Below are 20,396 nucleotides of genomic sequence, written 5' to 3' on the forward strand. Positions count from 1 at the left end.
GAGGCTCCCTGCCCGCTGTGGCTCTTGGCTGCTCTCAGAAGTGACCACCATGTCCGTCCCCTAGGCAGAGTTGTCAGGGGGTTCTGCACAATGCGCGCTGCCCACGCCCGCAGCTCCCATTGGCCACAGTCATTGGGAGCTGCGGAGCTGGGGGTGAGGGCAGTGCGCAGAGAATCCCTGATCGCCCCTCCACCTAGGGGCCGCAGGGACATGCCGGTTGCTTCCAGGAGCTGTGCAGAGCCACCCGGACTTTTAATGATCTGGCAACTCCAGCTTCTTCCGCAGTGGGGCGAGCCGGTTCTCACGGCTCCAGCCCTGCGGGGGGCGCCAAGGCTTGGGGATTCCAGCTCATGGCGCAGAGACTTGCCATGGGCCAGATGAAATGAAGCAGGAGGCCGGATCCAGCCCGTGTGCTGTAGATTCTCCACCCCTGACCTAGTGTAACAAACAATCTCTAGTCAGGTATATAGAGGGAATATTTGTCAGCTAACTAAGTATACACAACATTAGGAATACAGTTCACAGCCTTTTGGCTCCAAACACACTCTACTTGTTCAGATAATGGAGCAATTCTACTAGTTCATTTTAGAAAAAGGATAAAGACTTGATTTCAGTCAAAGCCTTTTAAGATGACTTGAGAATCACTAGATTGAGTCCAAGGTCCTCTTTCTTGCTTCATGGGCTGGCATGGGAAGGCAGCTCATTTAGACTTGGGGTGGAGGGATGGAGCACTTATGTTGCTGTCTGGAGACAACTGGTAACCACAGTAGGATAAGTTTTGGTGAGCTTTGAATGAAATCCTATTCAGCCTTACTCTATCAAGGAAGGCAATATGACATGAGGCCACTCTCTGTATGTAATTTCAGACTTTTCATTACACGAGGAATGTTTTGTGACTTGTGAAAAGAGTTGGAGCCCACTATCAAGGAGAGAGGAGGAAAGGAGCACTCCGTAAAGAATCTTGTCCTTTCCCAAAATAGCTGATTGAGATAGTTATTCAAGAGAGCACAGTTATAGACTGTCTGCCTTTGTCATTTGGGAAGGGGACATTGGGTTTCCCTGTGGTAGAGATGATAGAGATGAAAGTTGCAAGTGAATGCCCATTTGCACTTTTCCTACAACTCTCTCCATGCTTCCGTGCCACCTCTTGCACATGTAATACACTTCCTGAGTTAATCCATCAGTTAATCCATCCACTCTCTCCTTCAAACCACTCCTCAAGACCATAGGTACTGCCACACCTCCTGGCTTGAAGTGATTTCTATCATAGACAGGGTTTGCAGTTTGGTTCAATGGCTCTCAGCACCCCCATTATACAAATTGTTCTAGCACCCCTGTTCAAGACCCACATCTGGTGTGACAGCTAAAAAAAAAATCAGACAAATAACGACAGGCTGAGCAGCACTTGCAGGACAGCCAACCTATATATAAAAAACAACTCAAAACAAACAAACAAAAACACAATTCAGGACCATAAATATGTGTACATAAGATCACATGATGACTTGGGTCACCTATAGCTTGTTTCAAGTTAGGTGGTAAGCTCTTCAAGATAAGGACCATGTTTTATTGTGGGTTTGTACGGTGCCTGGCACAGTGGGGCCCTGATCCTGATTGGGTGTTTGGATGTTACTGCCATATGAACAGTAATAAGAAGAGAGAAGCAGAATCTGGTACAGAAAATGTTCAAAGAAAATTATTTGTTGTGTGTGTGTGTGTTTTTTTTTTAATCTTAAGCAATAGCACAAATCTGTGGTATCCAAAGTGTGGTCGATGGAGTACTTGCTGTGGGTGTGTGGAGAGCTGGCTGGTCACAAGGTGCTGCCTCCAGCTCCTCCTTTATTAACGTAGCTAAATCACAGTCAAGGTAGTTATAGATAAATTAAAAGCTTTCTGAATATTTTCCATGTAAATGATTGCTGTGGTTGCCCTGGGGTGCTATTCAGTTCTGAATGGCAGAGGAGGTATCCATGAGACACACTCTCTTAAGAAGAACACTCTCTTTGTGTCCACGGAAGCTTATGCTCTAATAAATTTGTTAGTCCCTAAGGTGCCACAAGTACTTCTGTTCTTTTTGCGGATACAGACTAACACGGCTGCTACTCTGAAACTCTCTTAAGACTTCGTTTACATCTAAGGTTTAAGAACCCCTGACATGCATCTTTCAGAAGTAGTCAGTTTGGTTTAGGTAAATGGGTTTTGTCAAATTGCTTGGTCAGCCCACACACATCCTAAATGAATTTGACTGTATTCCTTCTAGTAAAGGAGAGTAGAACAACTGTGCAGAAATCAGTAGATCACACACCTCTCCCATTTCCCTTCACACACCAACCTTCACTCAAAACAGTGCTTTGCAGGGTATTGGTGGTTCACTAAAGTGCATTCTAAGAGCTCAGTGCCCAATATGTAATTATATAAGTATGTAATGGTACATGAAGAGACCAGCCCTAACCTTATACTGATACTGCCAAAAACATATTTCTCTACTAAGTGAACTAAAAGAGTACTCTGCTAATTCAGACAGGAGGGAAAACAGATAAGGAACCAGCTCAATCATTTAACAAGTCTGCAAAGCACCTAGCATGTTGTGGGCACCGAACCAATAAAAATGCATACTACAGTGAAGGACAGCGATACACATACAGTGTATGCAGGCTGTAGAAAATCCTCATTAGCTGGAAAATTAATTTGTTCACACATTGTAGAAAGTGAATGAAGTCTAAAAATAAATCATCCTCAGAAGTTATTTACTCTGAAAGTTTAAACGTTTTAAAATATTCCTTCTAACATATAACTTCTTCTGATAATGAGTGAATTAAATGATCTTGGTGATTAATAAATCCAATAATTAAGGCCCTGTTCTTGCAATGGAATCCATCTGAACAAACATTTATACCTAGGACTAAAGATTGCAGGTCCCTTTGCAGGATTGGGCCCTAACTGAAGGAGGTAAGCGATGCTTCTATTTCATATTGCATGATGAAAATAAAGTAACTTTTTGTACTGGCTATAACACAGGACAGTTTGTCCCAATTTTTCAATCTGATGTCTGACAAAGCTGTACAGAACCTCTAGTGCAGTGGTCTCCAGTTTTTTTTGTTCGCGCACCCCTATCAGTAAAAAAAATTTGAGCACACACACCCTGCCGCGCTGGCTCTACCATTTTTGCCAAAGCCAAAAAAAAAAAAGCCGCTCGGACTCCCACCCGAACTGCCGAAGCAAAAAAATCAAAACAAAGCAAAGCCGCTCCTCCTGCCGCGCACCCCCACTTTGGAGACCACTGCTCTAGTGCATGTATGTGCATAAGTCAGAGTTGCCCGTGCATGTAGCTAAGGATTTGTTAGTTGAGAGCATGTGTGTACTTTGGCGTGACCCTGTTAGAAAATTTAGTCCATTTTTGCATGAGAACAGAAGTACACCAGGTCAATGTTAATGTTGTTTAGTTAAATTTGGGTGTCTGATATGAATATGGTTTTATATGTATTAAAAAGATTAAAATCATTGTACTTAAGCTGTAATAATACACTGTGTGCATGTATTCGGTATTTAAACTTAGGTAACCAAAGATCCATCAATAGTTATTTTCCTTTAGGGAAACTTTAGAAATCCTTTTTGCAACTCTAAAACTCATATACATGAGTTAAGACTATATTGTCTGTTGTTTAAGGTGAGTGTAAGGACAGACAGTATTTTATAATAAATTCTTAATCCTTTGTTCTGGAAAGTGTTGAAGTTTTCATTAGAGTTAAAATATGTTGCATGTTTACAGAAAGGTCCACATATTAAGATTTCAGGCTATCCGTTTTAATTATTTGAATCATTAGAACATCTAATTTTTGCTTAAGAATACGCAAATGTACCATTAAATCTGTTTTTTAAGATTTTTTTCCAGTTTAATATCTGAATCCAAATTCATAAAGAGTTGGAAAAATGAGATGTCTGAGCTATAGGATTCACAGGGATTTCATATGAAGCCTATTTAATCAGGATAACACTGTTATTAATATTCATAAAGTCAGCTGGAACACAAATGACAGACTATGGGGCCTAAAAAATTTTACTTGGTGAATTTATTAAAAGCAGCTTAAAAAATTAATGGAATTTAAGTAAAGTTGGCAAAAATGAAAATCTTATGTTAGCAGAAAAGAATCTTTATTAGAACTTTCTTTAAGACGATCTTGCATTGATATCTTTGACAGATTTCATCGGTACTTAAAGAAGGAAGATGCATGAATGGTCATTTAAAAGGATTTAAACACATTGGCACATTAATTTTTACATGAATAATAAGTAGTTTCCAAAAGCAATTAACTTACAGTGTACAAGATTTGAATAGAAAAATAAGACTGTGACATGAAAGGGCAAAGCAAATGTGCTGTACATTTTAAACTTGGAAATGTGACTTCTTAAAATAATTTGATTTATTTCATCTCGACAATGAGTGTATTGTCTGCAGATATTTGTCCATGGCCTCTGCTTGTTTTTAGGTGTCTAAAGATCAATAACATAAACTTATTTTGCTCGCAGGAAATCTTATTAGCAAGGAACTATTCAATGTCTTAAAGAGCAATAACCATGTTTATGAATGTACTGTTTGTAAGTTCAGTGTTTGTGGAAATGACCATGTACAGGACATTTGCAAATACTGCTTACATATTCTTTGTACACTTTACTAGAAAGCAATATGTAAAGACAAGTTAGGGCTGGACCTAATTTAAAAACTGGGAAGTTATTAGTAAATTTATATTCAGGTACATAAGTAACTTTTCACTTAAATTTGCAAAGCCTTATTTTTGCACAGTTATTGGATGTGGCATGCTATGTCAATTCATAGTTTTCCTTGCTTAATGTCCTGGTTAGTTGCTGATGTGTACAGGACGGAAGCTGTAATAGGATGTTAAGATTATATCAAAACAGGATATGTATAATTGGTACCATCTTCAATTGAAGGATTGTGAATAAGGAAAGAGCATTTTAAATCAAACTTGAATTGTGTCATTGAAATATGTTGTTTTGTGGCCTTAATTTCCTCTTACCATTTTTAGAATTTTATTTAACCTTTTCCCCAGTGGTATACGGTCACCTTCTTCTTGCCTTAGACCCATCTATATGGGATCGATGCTCTTTGAGTCCTTCTTCTTCATTCCAGTCTGTCTTGCAGCAGTTCCTTGGAAACTCTGCAGCTAATCAAATCTTTTTGTGTGACATCCATCCATCTAGTTTTGCGTCTTCCAACCCTCCTCTTACCCTTCACTTCTAAGTTTAACACCCTGTTTCCTATATATTCTTCTATTGTTTCTTAAATTTTCATTTATTTTGGTTATCACCTTCATTAGGTTAACCAGAAGACTGTTTCCTTAATAAAAGCACTCAGTAATGCCTGTGGTAATAAATCAGTTACAAAACTTTTATTTCATTTTAAAAGGGAATTTAAATAGAATACTGTATTCCAATTCTTTAGTGATTCATTCACAAAGAAACTTTTATGACCATGCCCAACTTTTTGTTGATTTGTATGAGTTATTCAATGCTGTCAGAATGGTAGCATTGTAATTAGTTTTGTTACTCAATGTTACTTAAATACCTCATGGAAACATATGTTGTCTTGCTTGCAAATTTTGTGTATAAGCTACGTTTTATTGTGGATTTTTTTAAGAATAAGCCTGGACACTTACTTAGCAAAACTGACTAGTGAGATATTTTGAAAAGTAATATTTTGTTGATAACAGAGGGGAAAAAAACAAATTAAAAAACCCAACTGCCTGAAAAAATTGTATTAGTTGACTTTTACCAGTAAGTCACTCAGCATAGTTTGATCACCATAGTTGACTTTCTCTCTGTGTAAAACAAAACAGTTTCTATTAATTAATTATGGGTGTTTGTGTAACATATGAGAGAAGCTACAACCTCTAAAAGTTATGCCATTCTCCAAGTTATGGCGTTGATTATTCAGTAGATTTATTATTCACTATTATCTCCAGGAGAGGGCAGCCTTTTCCTACAACAGGTACATAAAAGAACATGCCCTGCTTAGACTGTCAATGTTTCTTGTAATTACTCCCAGTATATTTGTTGCTTGCTTATGAATTAACTTGCATTTATGGAACTAAATCATTCCAATCATTTAATTACACCTGAGGAGCTGAACTATAATTGCTTGCTTCCAGCTAGGATCTGATATGGCTTGAGCAGTATTAATTTGATGTTTACTTTTCTGAGTGCTAAAAGCATTAAAATGATTGTGCAATGGGATTACATTTTACTAATTGCTGGCATTCATTAGCTGGGTAAATCGCGAGGAAGAATGACTGTATATTGTACAGGGATAAAATTATGGTTTTAAATAGTATATTACTAGGCGCATTAAGGCTCTAAGACATGTTTTAAAATACTCTGGAGGTTATTAAAGACTGTATTTTCTTCATGTCTTGCTATATGAATATCTTATTAAAAGACTGCAATTATTATGAATCTTTTTGTGCAATATGTAGGGAAATGGCTTCATTGACTGAAACATATTTCTTTGATATTAATAACCTTCTATATTTTCAGCTAATCCAAAAGTAAATGAGGAACTTAGAAAAAGGTTGCCAACTCCAAATCAACACAGTTATACAGAATCAAAAAAGAAGAAGCTTACAGCTTCATTTGAGGACTTTTGTAAGGCACTCACTGTTCTAGGTATGCAGTAAAGTTATCTTTTCTTTCACTCTTAAGAAGCAAGTACAGCAAATAAACACTTGCGCTGCTTTCATCATGTACACTTACACTTAGGACAAATATGAGCTAGAGATACTACTAATTCCTGAATGTTTACTGTAAATGTTAGTCTCAATAAAGCTTATCAGTGGTCTTCAGAATTAATTTTTTATAATCTCAATTTAAAAATGACAGACCCTTCAGTTTTTGATGTAGCATAGAAGGAAAACTCCCCCCCCCCCCCCCCGCCCCCTGCTTCTTCACTGGTAAGGGGGGAAGGAGGGAAGAGAAACCTTTATCTCGGTATCATTTACTGGATTTTATACATTCACTTTTAAGATTTTTCACACTACATCAGATTTATTTGCAGAGATGGTAATTCCCTGTGCATTTTCATTAGCCCATACATTACCTCTTCACACTGTATTTTTAGACAAATGCTGAATACAATATCCTGTTTATTTTTGGGTGTTTCACCAACACCTGTGCTTGAAGGGTAAAAAATTGCTGTTGCTATAGATAATTTAAAAAGAGTAAATATTAAAGTTTATGGTAAACTTAGATGTTAAACAAAAAGCAAAGCTCACAAATAAAGTGTATGGTGAAATGTTTAGACAAAGTATCATAAGATAATATGCTGTATGTAAAAATGAAATTAAATCCATCATATTAAATAGTTAATGAAAATCTAAAGAAATAAAAGGTCTTTTCAGTACAGTAAGATTACCATAAACTGTAATTAAATATTGTTGTGACTAGTTGAAAAGTTTAGTTTTATATTACAGTATATAATACGGAACAGTATATATATAAAGTGCAGTTTTTTTATTATAGAGGTTTGAATTGTCTTCCTAAATACAAGCTTAAAGTACAAGTTGAAAATGTGCATGGTTATTTTGTGTGTTTCTCACGAAATTCACAAAGACAAGCATATTATAAACAGCTCAAGGACTCAATTCCGCAAGTACTTACTACCACGAGTAGCACTTGCCACAGTGGTGAACAATGCCTTTGCCTTCAATGGAACTACTTGCTGTAGTAAATGCCGCACTTGGTAGCATGTGTTTGCAAGATCAAGACTTGAAGAAGGAGGCAAACTAATAAATACTTCAACAAAGGCATTAAACGCAGCAGAAAGCTGAATAAACCATTATATAAACTAAATGTGTGAAGAAAAAAATATTTTACTGAGAAACGTAGCTTAGCATTAACGGTTAAAATACACAGAGTTTATTGTTCTACTATAAATATTTTTAAAATCATTTGTCTTGTAAATTCTCTGTCAAATAAAGGGTAGGTATAGGTGTGTTCTAGTATATTGTTTCAAGTTTATTTATCTAGAGTTGGCTTTATTTTAGCTCTGCAATCTTGGAGCAAAAACCAGAGTGAGTGCCAGATCAAACAAGTTCAGAAGTACAAATGGAGGACTGGTCAAAAGGTAAGGACTTTTAAGGTGTTAATGCGTAACCCCAGGTGGTGTACCAGTGCTAGGTACTGACTGGAATGTATTTGTTCTTGCCGATATATTGAAGTAACTTTTTTTCCCCAATCATTTTGCTCTGCCTCTTGGAAACATTTGGGGTGAAAGAAAAGCAGCTGCAAGATTACATCTTTTAAAATCGAATTTTAAAACTTCCATGAAAGAAAAAATGTGTAAATCTTCAACCAGTGTAGTTTTTTGTAGATTACTGTAGCTTTTCTGCATTTTGCAACGTTAAGGGACTTCAGTTAAACTCTCAGTTGTGATATTCAGCATTATTATTACTTATGTGTATTACTGTAGTGCTAAGGAGTCCTAGTCATGGACTGGGATCTCATTGTGCTAGGCACTGTGCAAACACAGAACAAAAAGATAGTCCTCGTCCCCAAAGTGCCATTACTTTCTAACTTAGTTTTTTCACGAATGTAATAAAAAAAAATGTATCTTAAAATTAAGAGTCATGCTATTCAGACCCTCATTGTGGTGCGAATCAAAATCTTGTTATTAATATTAAATAATTTCTTAATATTACCTTAGTTCAAATCTCATGACAGTGTAGCATTTGATCCAGCAATGTGCGGTGTCTCCCCTGTTGACTTCAATGGGGGTTTGAGGGCACTTGGCACCTTGTTAGGGGTTGGGGCTCTTAGAATATGTCTACACTACAGCTGTGAGGTGTGAGTCCCAGCACAGATAGCCAGACTTGCAATAGTTCAGCTTAAATCAGCATGCTAAAAATAGCAGGGTGGATGTTGCTATGCTGGCAGGGGCTTGGGCTCACCGATCAAGCTTGGACCCAAGGGGTCGGGCGGTCTTGGACTCCAGGGGCTAGCACAAGCCACTGCCATTGCCGCAACGTCCACACTGCTATTTCTAGCATGTTAGTTCTAGCTGAGGTAGTGCAAGTCTTCCAGCTGCAACGGTGACATCCTGATTGGGATGGGGAAGAGTCATCTTATATTGGAAAGAACCAAAGGAGTTCTCAGGTATGTCTTTTCAGTGGTGATAGAGAGTTCTGTGGGAGAGGGGTATCTCATGGGGGAACTGCATGAGAATTAAGTGTCTAAGGTGGTATCACATGAATGGGCTAGATCCTTTGTAGGAACAGAATGCCTAACGGGTCTAATGGAGAGATGGTAAGTCATGAGGTGTCCCATATATCTTGAAGAAAGGAAAGGATGTGGGAGGTAGAGCCCACGTGTTTCATGGAAGAAAGGTGGTCACAGGGAAATGACCATTACTATGGGCATAGAGATAGGGTTGAGAAGAGAGGGGCAGAGAAGAATCAGGCCACTAATGGCCTCAACCACAAAGACCTCTGCTATGGTAGCCCCTAGTGGCACCTCATGTATCTGTGACCCAAATTTTCACCTCCCCACTGTTTCTCCAAAGAGAATAAATTTCAAATATGCCATAAAACCAGTCTTGCATTTGCAAGGCAAGGCAGAGAAAGCATTCGTTTTCTTTTGGGGGAGGGGACTTGCTTCTTACTGGTTTGGAGATTCATAATTTTCTAGGAGTGATACTGTATGTAAAAACAATCTACAGGCATATTTTAATCCCCATAATGTAGAATGCCTGCTGAGGTAGATGAAAAATATTTCTGAATCAAATACTTACGAAATAATCTCAGTGCAGTAGCTAAGTGGAAAACTGGAGAACTGGTCTTTCACTATACTATGTTTTCAATTTTATGTAGCTAATTCAAATGTAGTACCTTTAGACCTTTAGGGGTCAGCATACCCTAAGAAAGGTTCAAAAGGTTAACTGTTCCAAAGGAACTAACAATGAGTACCTTAAATTCACTGTGCATTAAACATTTCCTGTCAAATTTCAAGAAATGGTATTAATTTCATAGCTTACAGAATCTTTAAAAAACCTGCTGGCTATTTAAAGAGTTCCATTAATTTGAAATCACTTCTGATGAAAGGATTTCAAAGTTTTATATTGCTTAGGAAAGGACATTACTTCATGCAAATGTTTATGTATTTGTGGGTTCAGTAAAAGATATTATCTAACTTTATGAAATATTGAAGATGAAAGCATGCATAGCATAACATAGAATTAAGTAGTAATTAGTAATTTACAAATCGTATGATTCTTATTCACTTGTATCCATAGGAAAGTTAAGAAAGAGGTACTTGCTATTAACAGTGTTAATAGTTTTGATGTTGTGATTTACTGAGATTGTTGGGCATACAGGGGTCCTTGTCATCACTTTGGTTTAAATTGAAAAACAATATTATTTCAAACAAATACCTCACTGAAACTGTTTTCCAGTACTAAGAGCCTAGATACTTTACTGGTGTAATTGGCCTGGTTGCCATCTTGGTAACAGGTAAAGGCCTTTTATGTAACCAAGGTGAACATCTGATTTTTTTGGATGACCCACTACATCCAAAATGACTTCAAGTGTTCTCCCTGAATAATTAAAGTAGAAACTTGCCATTGTTTGTGTCCCTCAATCCTCCATGCTGTCCGCTTAGCTGTTTTTCCTTCCTGCATTGGATACTATACTGCCTCCAATATTCCCCTCCACATAGGTTGCTTAGAGAAATAGCTCCTAATGACTATTTCTGATTCAGAACCTGTTTTACAGCATAAGCAAATACCATTAGGCATGGCTGAGGTTAAATTCATGTGGTCAGAAGAAACTCAACCAAACAAAGAGATTGGAAAGATAAGTTATTACCTCTGGAGAAATAGCAGTTTTAATAATTACATGGTACATTGGGTAATTTGTTTATGAATTCCAGAAAATAAAACATTTGAGAAAGCAGTTTAAGAAGGACACTGTATTTTAAATTTGTTTTGGAATTCAGTCAGTCTTTGAAACCTCCATACTGTTTGGATTATAACTGTCTTCATGAATTGAAGACATGCTTTTGCCTCTGTTCGTAGGTATTAGAAAGGGTTAAAAACTAGTCTGTGTGTAAGGATTACCATTTTGGTCTTGGGTCTAATTTAAATTTACTGTTTATGTCCACAGGACCTCGTTTTTAATAGGGGGATAGTGGTTTCTCACATATTTCTCTCAAGTATTCTTAGATGGAATGGTTTAGGATCATTGGCAGCTGGCCAGTGAAAACTGTTTCATTTCCAGATGAAATGCTCAGATTCCAAGCCCGAAAGCATGGGACTAAGGTCTATTCTAAAAAGAAATTTAATCTGATGAATGTATGTATAAAGTTTGCACGAAAATTAAAAGAAGTTGGAAATTGGGATGTAAAACTTTTATCTGGTGATGGCCTAAATGTGTGGCAAAGCACCAAAATATGGAGAACACACAAATATAAATAAATAAAAGCAGACGAGGAGGCTTGGAACAGCATTGGCTCTTTTTAGGTATATAGGTTTCTATGAACTAAACTTCAAGATTCAATATTTTTATACCAACTCACAGGAAATAGCAGGATTTGGAAAAATGGCAGGTAAATTTACTTGGAGGTAAATTTGTGTTTGAACTGAGTGATGTCCAATATGAAGAGATATATTTGAAAGGTGTACTTGAAGGGTTGAGGGGATGTTTCATTGCTAACTACAAATATGTTTGCATTTGTTATACTTTTTGCATTTGTGATCTTTTTGTCTATGTTGTGTTTTTGTGTGTGAATTTATTTGATTTAAGGAAAGGAGGGTGATAATCCTTCTTGGATACGTAAGGTAAATTTTGATCTCTTAACCAAAAATGACAAGAGATATTCTGTCACTGGGTCCAAACTGGAGAAAATGATCATGACGATCTGATTGCTGTGCATCTAGAATTACTAACTTTGTAAAAGTAGGTAACTTAATTTGTCCTTTTTTTGTTGCTTTTAAAAGTGGCAAAATGGTTTGTTCACTTAATGGGCCAAATACTTTCAAAGCCTGTGGTTTTTGCTTTTGTTTTTTAGTTTGGATTTTTTTTTCTTTTTTAGATTACATTTTATTATTGGAAGAACTGAATTTCAAATAGGCACAAATAGTCACCAGACCAACAACTTCTTTTGCCCCATATGATTACATAGTAAAAAAAAAATTAGTATGAGAGTCAAGTTACCAGCATTGTGTTAATCAAACAACCCTGGAGTTTAAATTCTTTAGGGGAAGGAATTGTCTTTTAGTAAGTGTGTGTACAGTATTCAGCATAATGAGGGCCTGATCCCTGATTTGGACGTGTAGGTGCTACTATAAAGTAAATAATAACTCACTCATTTATTTTATTTGTGAGAGTCCCCAAAAAGTATCCAAAGTTTTCACTGCTGTTTTCTATATTTTCTATATTCAGATTCTGACTATTTGTATTTAAAACTTTATTTTAAAACAAATTATGATCCCAGCTGGAATCTTGCATGCCCAATTTCTTTCTGGAGAAGGAGTTATTAGCACAAAGTTTATAAGTCCTGAAAATAGGAGTTTTTAATCAACACCTTCAACCATAGTTATATAAATATCACAGAATAAGATCAGTAATATAGTTCCCTCTCATTTTACATGTTAGGGGTAGATTGCATAGTGAGCTAACGAACCAGTGTTTCAAATTCTAGTGTGATGACAATTAAACTGAATACACTGGTTTCATCTTAGTTCCTAGAGGACATTTGTCTGCTTCATAAAAAGCACTTCAATTTGTACCAAATTTAGCATGCATGTCGCTGACTTTTGAGAGGCCCACAGTTTAATCAGGTTGTGATGATGTAGGTTGGATTTGAGTTGCATTGGCATAGCAGCGTGTGGAAATTGCCATAGAATTTACTGTGTGCTATGCTGATTCTAACTTACTATCATGTTCAAGAATTTCCCCCTTCATCCCCAGGAAAAACAGAAGCGGGATGGGGGGAAGTAATAGACATGTGGGCCAGATTACCATAGTTAGCTATATACAGTTCCTCAGATATATTTGCGTGTGCCTGGTTTATGCATTTAAATATTTAGTGTTCATGTACAGGTGCCTTGTGTGTGCACATATGTAATGTCTGTGTATTTGCTTCAGGTATTTGTACATGCATGTGAGTTATACACATGTTGGTTAGGTACCTGCAAATTTTGGTACCTAGCTTTGAAAATCTGGTTCTTTTTCCTTATGTCAGCAAAATTATTATATATATTTCAGTATATTTATAAATATGTTGTTCCATTTTATAGCATACTGAAAATGTATTAAGAAATGAAACCTCTTTAGAAATATATATCATATATTTATTGCATTTACTTCGCTTGCAAATTACTTCCATTAGTTATCAACAATCCCAGATAAATTCATTGTAATTGATATGTACAGCTACACGCATTTGGAATGTAGATGTAAAATGGGATAAAAAGTTAGCCAAGACACATTTGTTGTTGATAAATAAAAAATAAATTAATAAAAAAATAAATAAAATAAATTAAATTAAATGTTTTTATGAAAAGCAAACAAACAAAACCTTCCATTTCCATGAAAGATATAGACCATGTTAGTAAGGATCTCTATCCGATTGTGGTGATTTTGTAGCATAAAGATTTTACTATGATTTATTTCTTTCTAAATGAAATGAAATGTAACATGAAGTCCTGATATAACACTGAAAAGAAATACTAAGCCACTGGGGGAAGTCTGTGCTATTCTCCTTATGTTCCTGAAACTCCCATTGCATTAGTTAAGTATATAGTTAGCTGTAAATTGTCCAACAGACTGAATGTGGGTCTGAGAGCCAGGAACTGCTGAATCCAATCCCATATCTGCTATTGATTTGCAGAGTCACCTTGATCTTCTCTTAACTTCTCTGTGTCTGTTCCCCTCTCTGTAAAATGAGGATACCACAAAGCTCTAAGTTGGCCATGCAATTAAAGGGATTGTTATGTGGCTGGAGTCTCTGCTGTTTGGGATGGTGAGCTTCTGCTCCACTGCCACTTAGCACTTTAGCCTTCTAATTTCCTCAATGAAGCTCTGGGGGTAAGACACGGCTTCTCATCTTCAGCCAATGCCCTAATTGGCTCAAGAGTTGACTGGGTACAGACTTGAGGTGATGCTTCTTCTTTCTCCGAAAGACACAGTGCTGCTGCAGCTGTTGTGGGGAGGTGGTGACTGATGCCTCTCACTCCAAGAGTACAGTGGATGTGTGGGGGCAGAGTGGAACCACATTCAACATGCTTGGCTCAGTTCTTCTCCCTTCAAATGCTGCAGCAGGAGAAACCGCAGCCTCCTTCTGCCTCCTCCTCTCCTTCTGCCTTCAGGGAAGGGAAACCCATTCTAGTGCTTACATCAAGATAAAGGGACCCCCAAAGAGCGAGCACAGGGGGAGCAGGATAAGCAGCTTGATGTCGGAAGCAGAAGAGGCACAAGGGTCAAGAGAAAACATCACAGGTGGAGGGGGTAGAAACAATGGGGCAACAGTGGACATAAGGAGGGAGACCAAAAAATTTCAGGTTGAGGAATGTGGAACAGGACACCACAAAAGAACCCTGGGAAGAGAGAAAGGATCTGAAGTTTGAGAGATCTAAAAATGAAAGTGAATTTAATTTTGTGGGGGAGTTGTTTTGTTCTCTTTGATTGTTAGACTTCTAGCCACACTAAATGACTGTCTGTCTGACTGAACTCACATATTATCTGATCTGCCCTCCAAAACCAACTTTCCCTCCCCCTTCAGCCACTCAGTCCCCACCCGGTAAACTTTAAATCACTAAATTGGAAACTGTTTGCATGTGTGTTGGATGGAGCATGGGGGCTGTAAGAGTCTCCCTAACTGCTCCCCACCAAATACAAAGTTAAAGCTCTGCAACATTTACCTAACTCAGAGCAATGTTGTGAAGATTGTTGTTAATGATTATACAATGAATTGAAAACTCAGTGCTTTATAAGTACCACGCATTTATTATTTGGTTAAAGGGTGGGGTGAATGCACCCCTTAAAATATTTCACTTTGTATCATTTTGGTCTTTAAAATTGGGGGTACCGCTAACTTTAAAAAGACTTTAAATGTGCATTCACGGTAGTGGCAGTTATTACCACAGCCATCTTTTATACTATGCTTCAGAATCAGCTTTAGAAGAACTATCACAGGTACAAGAAGAATTGGTTGTTTCCTTCTTTAGAAACCTTCACTGCTAGTATTTTATTATCAACTAGTATGAGGCTTAAATCCAGAACAGGCCTGCATTAGCACAGGTAAGATGAGCAAAGACATAACAAAAAATTTCATTAAAAAACAGCCCTTGTTCTCTGGGGAGTGCATTGGAGACTAGCGTCAGAGACTTCACCTGCATCTTTAATAGGCCATTTGCTCTGAATGATTTTTATTGGCATTTTATTGCCAAAAGTGACCTTTCCTTTCTTTTTTATTAATGGTGGACACCTAAAATTAAAAGAAATCTTTAAAGGAAAAATCATTTAAAGAGTAGTTTGTTTTTGTTTTGTTCAGAATTTTGAATACAATAGAACTTTAATTATCCAAATGTGATGGGGAATGTTGAATATATTGGTTAATACAGAGAATTTTCAGTGTACTTAATGACCCTGCTGTAGATAAAAGGGAATTGTGAATAATCAAGATTTAGCTAATTGAGTTGGTCATATATAAATTGTAATTGTCTGGTATCACAATAACAGCAGGAAAATGAGATGGGAAGGTTTAATTTATCCCATTTATGTTTTCAGTTGTTCTAGAAAACATAAATACTAGTGTGCATGAATAAAACTCTGCCAGTCACTGTGTTTGGAAATTATGTAATAACTCGGTATAGTCTGTAATGATATCCTGAAACCCTGTATTTAAACTAACCTGAATTACAATGAGAGATAAACAGAATATTTACCCATCCCTTATGAGCTGCTGCTGATATGTAAATTTATTCTTCTACTTTGCACAAATATACTTTTGAGCTACTGCTTAAACACTTCAAGGTCCTTAGCCAAACAGTTTTAATGATGCCTCCAATATTATGAAAGTGTGACATTTGATGAATGCCTTGTATAGTTGTGATATCGGGGAAAGTGTAAACAAAAAACGCACATAAAGTCATCGTGCAACACCTAGATAATTTATAATTTTACTGTTTATATCCATCTTGACATTTTTTTATCTGCCAAAGGCAGGTTTCATTTGGAATCTTAATCTGAGATTTATTTGGTGGATCTGGAAGTCATAGCTAGAGTTCCCACAGGAAATGGTCCATCTACCAACAGATTAAATGGCAGTCCTGCAGTTGTTAAGGGAGCTCTGCATTTAACACACATGCATACTCATTCAGTCAGCACTGTGGAGAAAAATTAAAGTAGTAACCCAGGTTTAGGAACAATGTAGCTAAAAAGTCCCATATTTGCTGAATGACAAAGGGTTATATAGCAGCATTTCATTTTATTATTCGTGCTTGAATTTCTTGTTTGCTTTGTTGAGTCTGCTGACGAATACTAATAAATGCCTGCAACAATCCAGACGAGAGATGCCTGGCAACAAAGCTATGCGGTGGACCTCCCTGATCTTCTCCAGTTCACAACCTGACCTTTTGAAAAATTGGCTGGGCTAAGCTGCAGAATTTGGGTGTAATGGTTATTGTTAACTCCAGCTTTAGGATTTATTAATTTGTGTGATCAAGACTTACCTATACTTCAAAGTTTCAAAAGACCAAACACAATCATCCATCCATTAGAACTAACATTGTGTTTCAGTGAATCCCACTTAGTGTCTGACTAGAGATTCTGCTATTTTGATGTGTTCAGAATCTAAAAATGCTTTTAGAGTAAGAAAGAAACCAATCCAACAAAAATCGTGTTTCTTCTCAGATGTTAGTATTTTTTTAAAAAAATGTTAATTGCAAAATGAGAATGGAATGCCAAAGGAAGTATGTCATATTTACCCATTAATAATTGCATCATGATTACCTGCAATGAATACCAAATAATGATAGTGTAATTTTGATACATCTTTAAAATAAATGCTCAATCTTGTAAATATTTAAGTCTTCACATTTATTTTAGCATTTTGGATGCAAAGAAAGATAGTAAAAGGCTAATAATGAGAGAGAGAGAGAGAGAGAGAGAGAGAGAGAGAATATAATAGCTAAAATAACCAGTGTCCTTAGAGAACTGTAAAAATTGCCATTCTGCCAGAATAACTCCAACTCTTAAGCTCTCTCAATTTCTTTCTTTCTAAAGGATGTTGCCTGGCTTCCAAACAAGTACAGGTGAAATAAAGAAGCATTCAAAGTAACACAGATGTCCTTCTTTAAATTGCTTACAGAGAAGGAATTCAGTGTTCTCTTTAGATTCCATCAAGATTTAAAGAAATCTTTGAGTTTTGTCTATATTCTAGCAGACAAAGGACATCTGACTTTTTCAAAAGTAAATTTTAAAGTTTTTTTAATCATGTGAAATAAGTGACATTTCGGAATAAAACGTATACAAGTTTTGCTCTGTGAACTATTAGCAAAAAACTTTCTTGCTTAATTTCCAATAACAAGGATTTCTGTCCATTTCATCACCATTTTGGACTCTTTGAAAATGCAAACCAAAACCAGAAAAGCCCCAGCTCTTAAACTGCAGTGCTGTACTAATGCAACTGTCTGTCAAAGCAGTTTTCGTAGTTGAAAAGTTATACGTTTGAGAATTACAATTTCATTTTAATTAAGAGGACAATTATTTTTACACAAACCGTTAAAAATTATAAAAAAGTTTGTAAATGTGTCTCTAGGGTTTTTTGTGTGAGATCAAATTGTGATCTGGCATGTTAATGAAAGTTATGACCATCCTGAGTTTTGGAAGAATACCACTATAATTATTTGAATTTCCTCTTTATTCCTTGATAGGGAAACATTATTCCACATTCACTGTTTAAAAAAAATCATTATTCTTTGACTTCATTTTGTTGTTTCTCTTAGGGTCCTAATGAAGCCAATGAAAAAGAAAAGAGAAACTTAAGAAAAGAGAGTAATCTCTATATGGCACCAGATTTAGAAGGGGGCAAGGAGAAGGGCCAGTAATGAGGTAGTGGATAGAGCACTGGAGTGGAATTCAAAAGACCTGGGTTCTATGCCCATTTTTGCCATGGGTATGTGGATGACAGTGGGCAAGTCTCACTTCATGTCTTTGTGACCCAGTTAACACATCTGGAAATGGGGATGAGACTGACCTTCTTCGATGCAAGGGCTTTGATTTCTACTGATGAAAAGTGCTAAGAGCTAGGTGGCATTATTATTAATGGGTCCCTGTCACAGAGTGACTCGCCCTTTCAGGGGAGTCAGGGCCAGCCTCACTTGTGATCTGCCCAGCTGATCCTGATGGGCTAAGGATCAAATGACCCTGTTCAATTAGGGACCCAGCTGGGAAGGAGTCAGAGGAATGAGGAATCTACAAAGAGTGAGATAGAGCTCAGTTAGTGAGGGGAGCTGGCTCCTCTGACAGACCCTGGAGAAGGGCAACTCCTAAGCAGGTGGCTTGGAGGAGGAATGAGTAGCAACAAGAGGGAGATTATGGTCAACTCTGAAGCGAGATGGACTAAGAGAGATAAAGAGGAAAAATCTTGTATCTGTGTTGAAGTTTTGCCTAAGTTATATTTTTGGAGAATAAAACTATGCTTGAATAAAGACCCTAGGTGTGGCACTGAGTCCTCCATGGGCAGAGATGACAGGCCATCAACCTACAGCTTCTTAAACGTGTGTGTTTTTCAAAAGAAACCAAACACCACACTAACTCTGCCTTGCATTGTGTTTGGAGGAATTCCTTAAGAGACCCTCGCCTGTCCCAGTTAATTGCCAGAGATTTTAGGGTCTTCAGCCTAATGGGGCTCTCTTCTCAGTGTCTTGCAACTGTTGTGAATCAGGTGACTGTCTTCAGGCCTTGTGGCCTGTTCAGTCTTTACCAGGCTGACAATTAGGGACAGATGAGGGAATAGGGATATACTGCACCTGTGCTGCACTTTCCCTGATGTAATTCTCAAGGGCCTGGCTGTCATTTGTGGAAGTCAGGCTACGTGAAGTTACAGAAAGGGGAAGGGATTCAATTAAGTGTTACATTGAGTGTGATCTGAGCCCCTGGATGTCCCTAAACTTCTGTGGCTGCAGATTCCGGCCTCCCCATGGAGCTGCTCTGAACTCTGCACAGGTGATGCTATTAGGCCTCATATGGAGTCCTAGTAAAAAGCATATTAAGATCCATTCAGATAGTCCTGACACAAGGAAAATACTTAATAGGGCCTAATTAAAAGAGAGTGTCAGTGAAGGACAGTTGCAAGATAATAGCCTGATGCTCCTAGCCTAATGCCAAGTTTAGACACTCAATACTATGACTATTAGGTCAATAAAACGATCAACTTAGGTCAGTCTATGTTAAAACCCCCAGGCTGAGGTAACCTGAGGCTTTTATTTTGAAAATGGGAGCTGTTGATCCTGTAGCAATATTCTGTATTAAATGCTTGAGCCAGCTGTTACAATTTTGCCAAACAGAAGTTGGAATTACTTCCATTATCTACTTGCATTGAATTTCCCAAGTCCTTCTCCATCTTCTCACTAATTTATTTGGGCTAAATCTTGAAGACTTCTGGTTTGCAGACACGTAAAGGACAACATCAGTGAGAAAGAAGCATGTCAGCTGAGTAGAGGAGGTCAAAAAGAAGCTCTTTGCCAAGGTACTTTGCAACCTCATACATGCTGCATTTGTGATGACCCTAATGGGAATGAGGGAGGAGAAAGCAGGCATATGTAGATCCTTGAATACAGCCCAAACAATCCCGCCTCTCCCCACCTACACCAAGCAACATGAGTAGATTCCTTCCCTCAGTGTCATTTTGTTTCACTGCATATTTATTCGAGTAAAACTCTTCTATATGGGCTTTACCCTCCTTTTCAGGATATAGGACCTCTAGTCGGGAAGGGGGTGAGCAGTTTAGCAACCTGGTTCTTCTTCGAGATGTGTTGTTCACGTCCATTCCACATTAGGTGTGCGCGCCCTGCGTGCGTGGACGTCGGAAACTTTTTCTCTTAGCGGCTCCCGTTGGGTCGGCAGGGGAGCCCGCCAGAGCAACGCCTCCACGCTGGTGCATATATATACCCCTGCCGACCCGACCCCCCTTCAGTTCCTTCTTACCGTCCGTGGCGATGTTGGGACAACTCTTCTCTCGCTTGCAAGTGATCCCTTAGCACAGTTGTAACAGAAATCAGTAGTTAGCACTTCTTAATAGTGGATAGTTAAGTTTCTTTTGTTTTAGGTGTCTGGAAGTTGTTTCCAGCACCAGCCCTGTGCTGCAGGGCATGCTGCAGGCCCAAG

The 20,396-nt window shown here is 37.7% G+C and overlaps 1 protein-coding gene across 19 annotated transcripts in view; it reads left to right on the plus strand.

Moving 5' to 3' along the window:
- MIPOL1 (mirror-image polydactyly 1) overlaps positions 1–20,396 on the plus strand; it is a 291,247-nt gene that overhangs the window by 42,190 nt on the left and 228,661 nt on the right. For 17 of the 19 annotated variants that reach the window (XM_065593314.1, XM_065593313.1, XM_065593308.1 and 14 more), the window contains 2 exons: positions 6,553–6,681; positions 8,058–8,137. The exons of 1 other annotated variant lie outside the window; for it this stretch is intronic. In XM_065593314.1, the coding sequence (XP_065449386.1) occupies positions 8,119–8,137 (19 nt within the window). In that variant the 5' untranslated portion in view covers positions 6,553–6,681; positions 8,058–8,118. Of the gene's footprint in view, positions 1–2,900; positions 2,950–6,552; positions 6,682–8,057; positions 8,138–20,396 lie in introns of all 19 variants that reach the window. One more of the 19 variants, XM_065593312.1, reaches the window with a different exon arrangement.

The sequence above is a fragment of the Chrysemys picta genome, chromosome 4 (genome assembly GCF_011386835.1).
Source record: "Chrysemys picta bellii isolate R12L10 chromosome 4, ASM1138683v2, whole genome shotgun sequence".
Classification (NCBI taxonomy): Eukaryota; Metazoa; Chordata; order Testudines; family Emydidae; genus Chrysemys; species Chrysemys picta.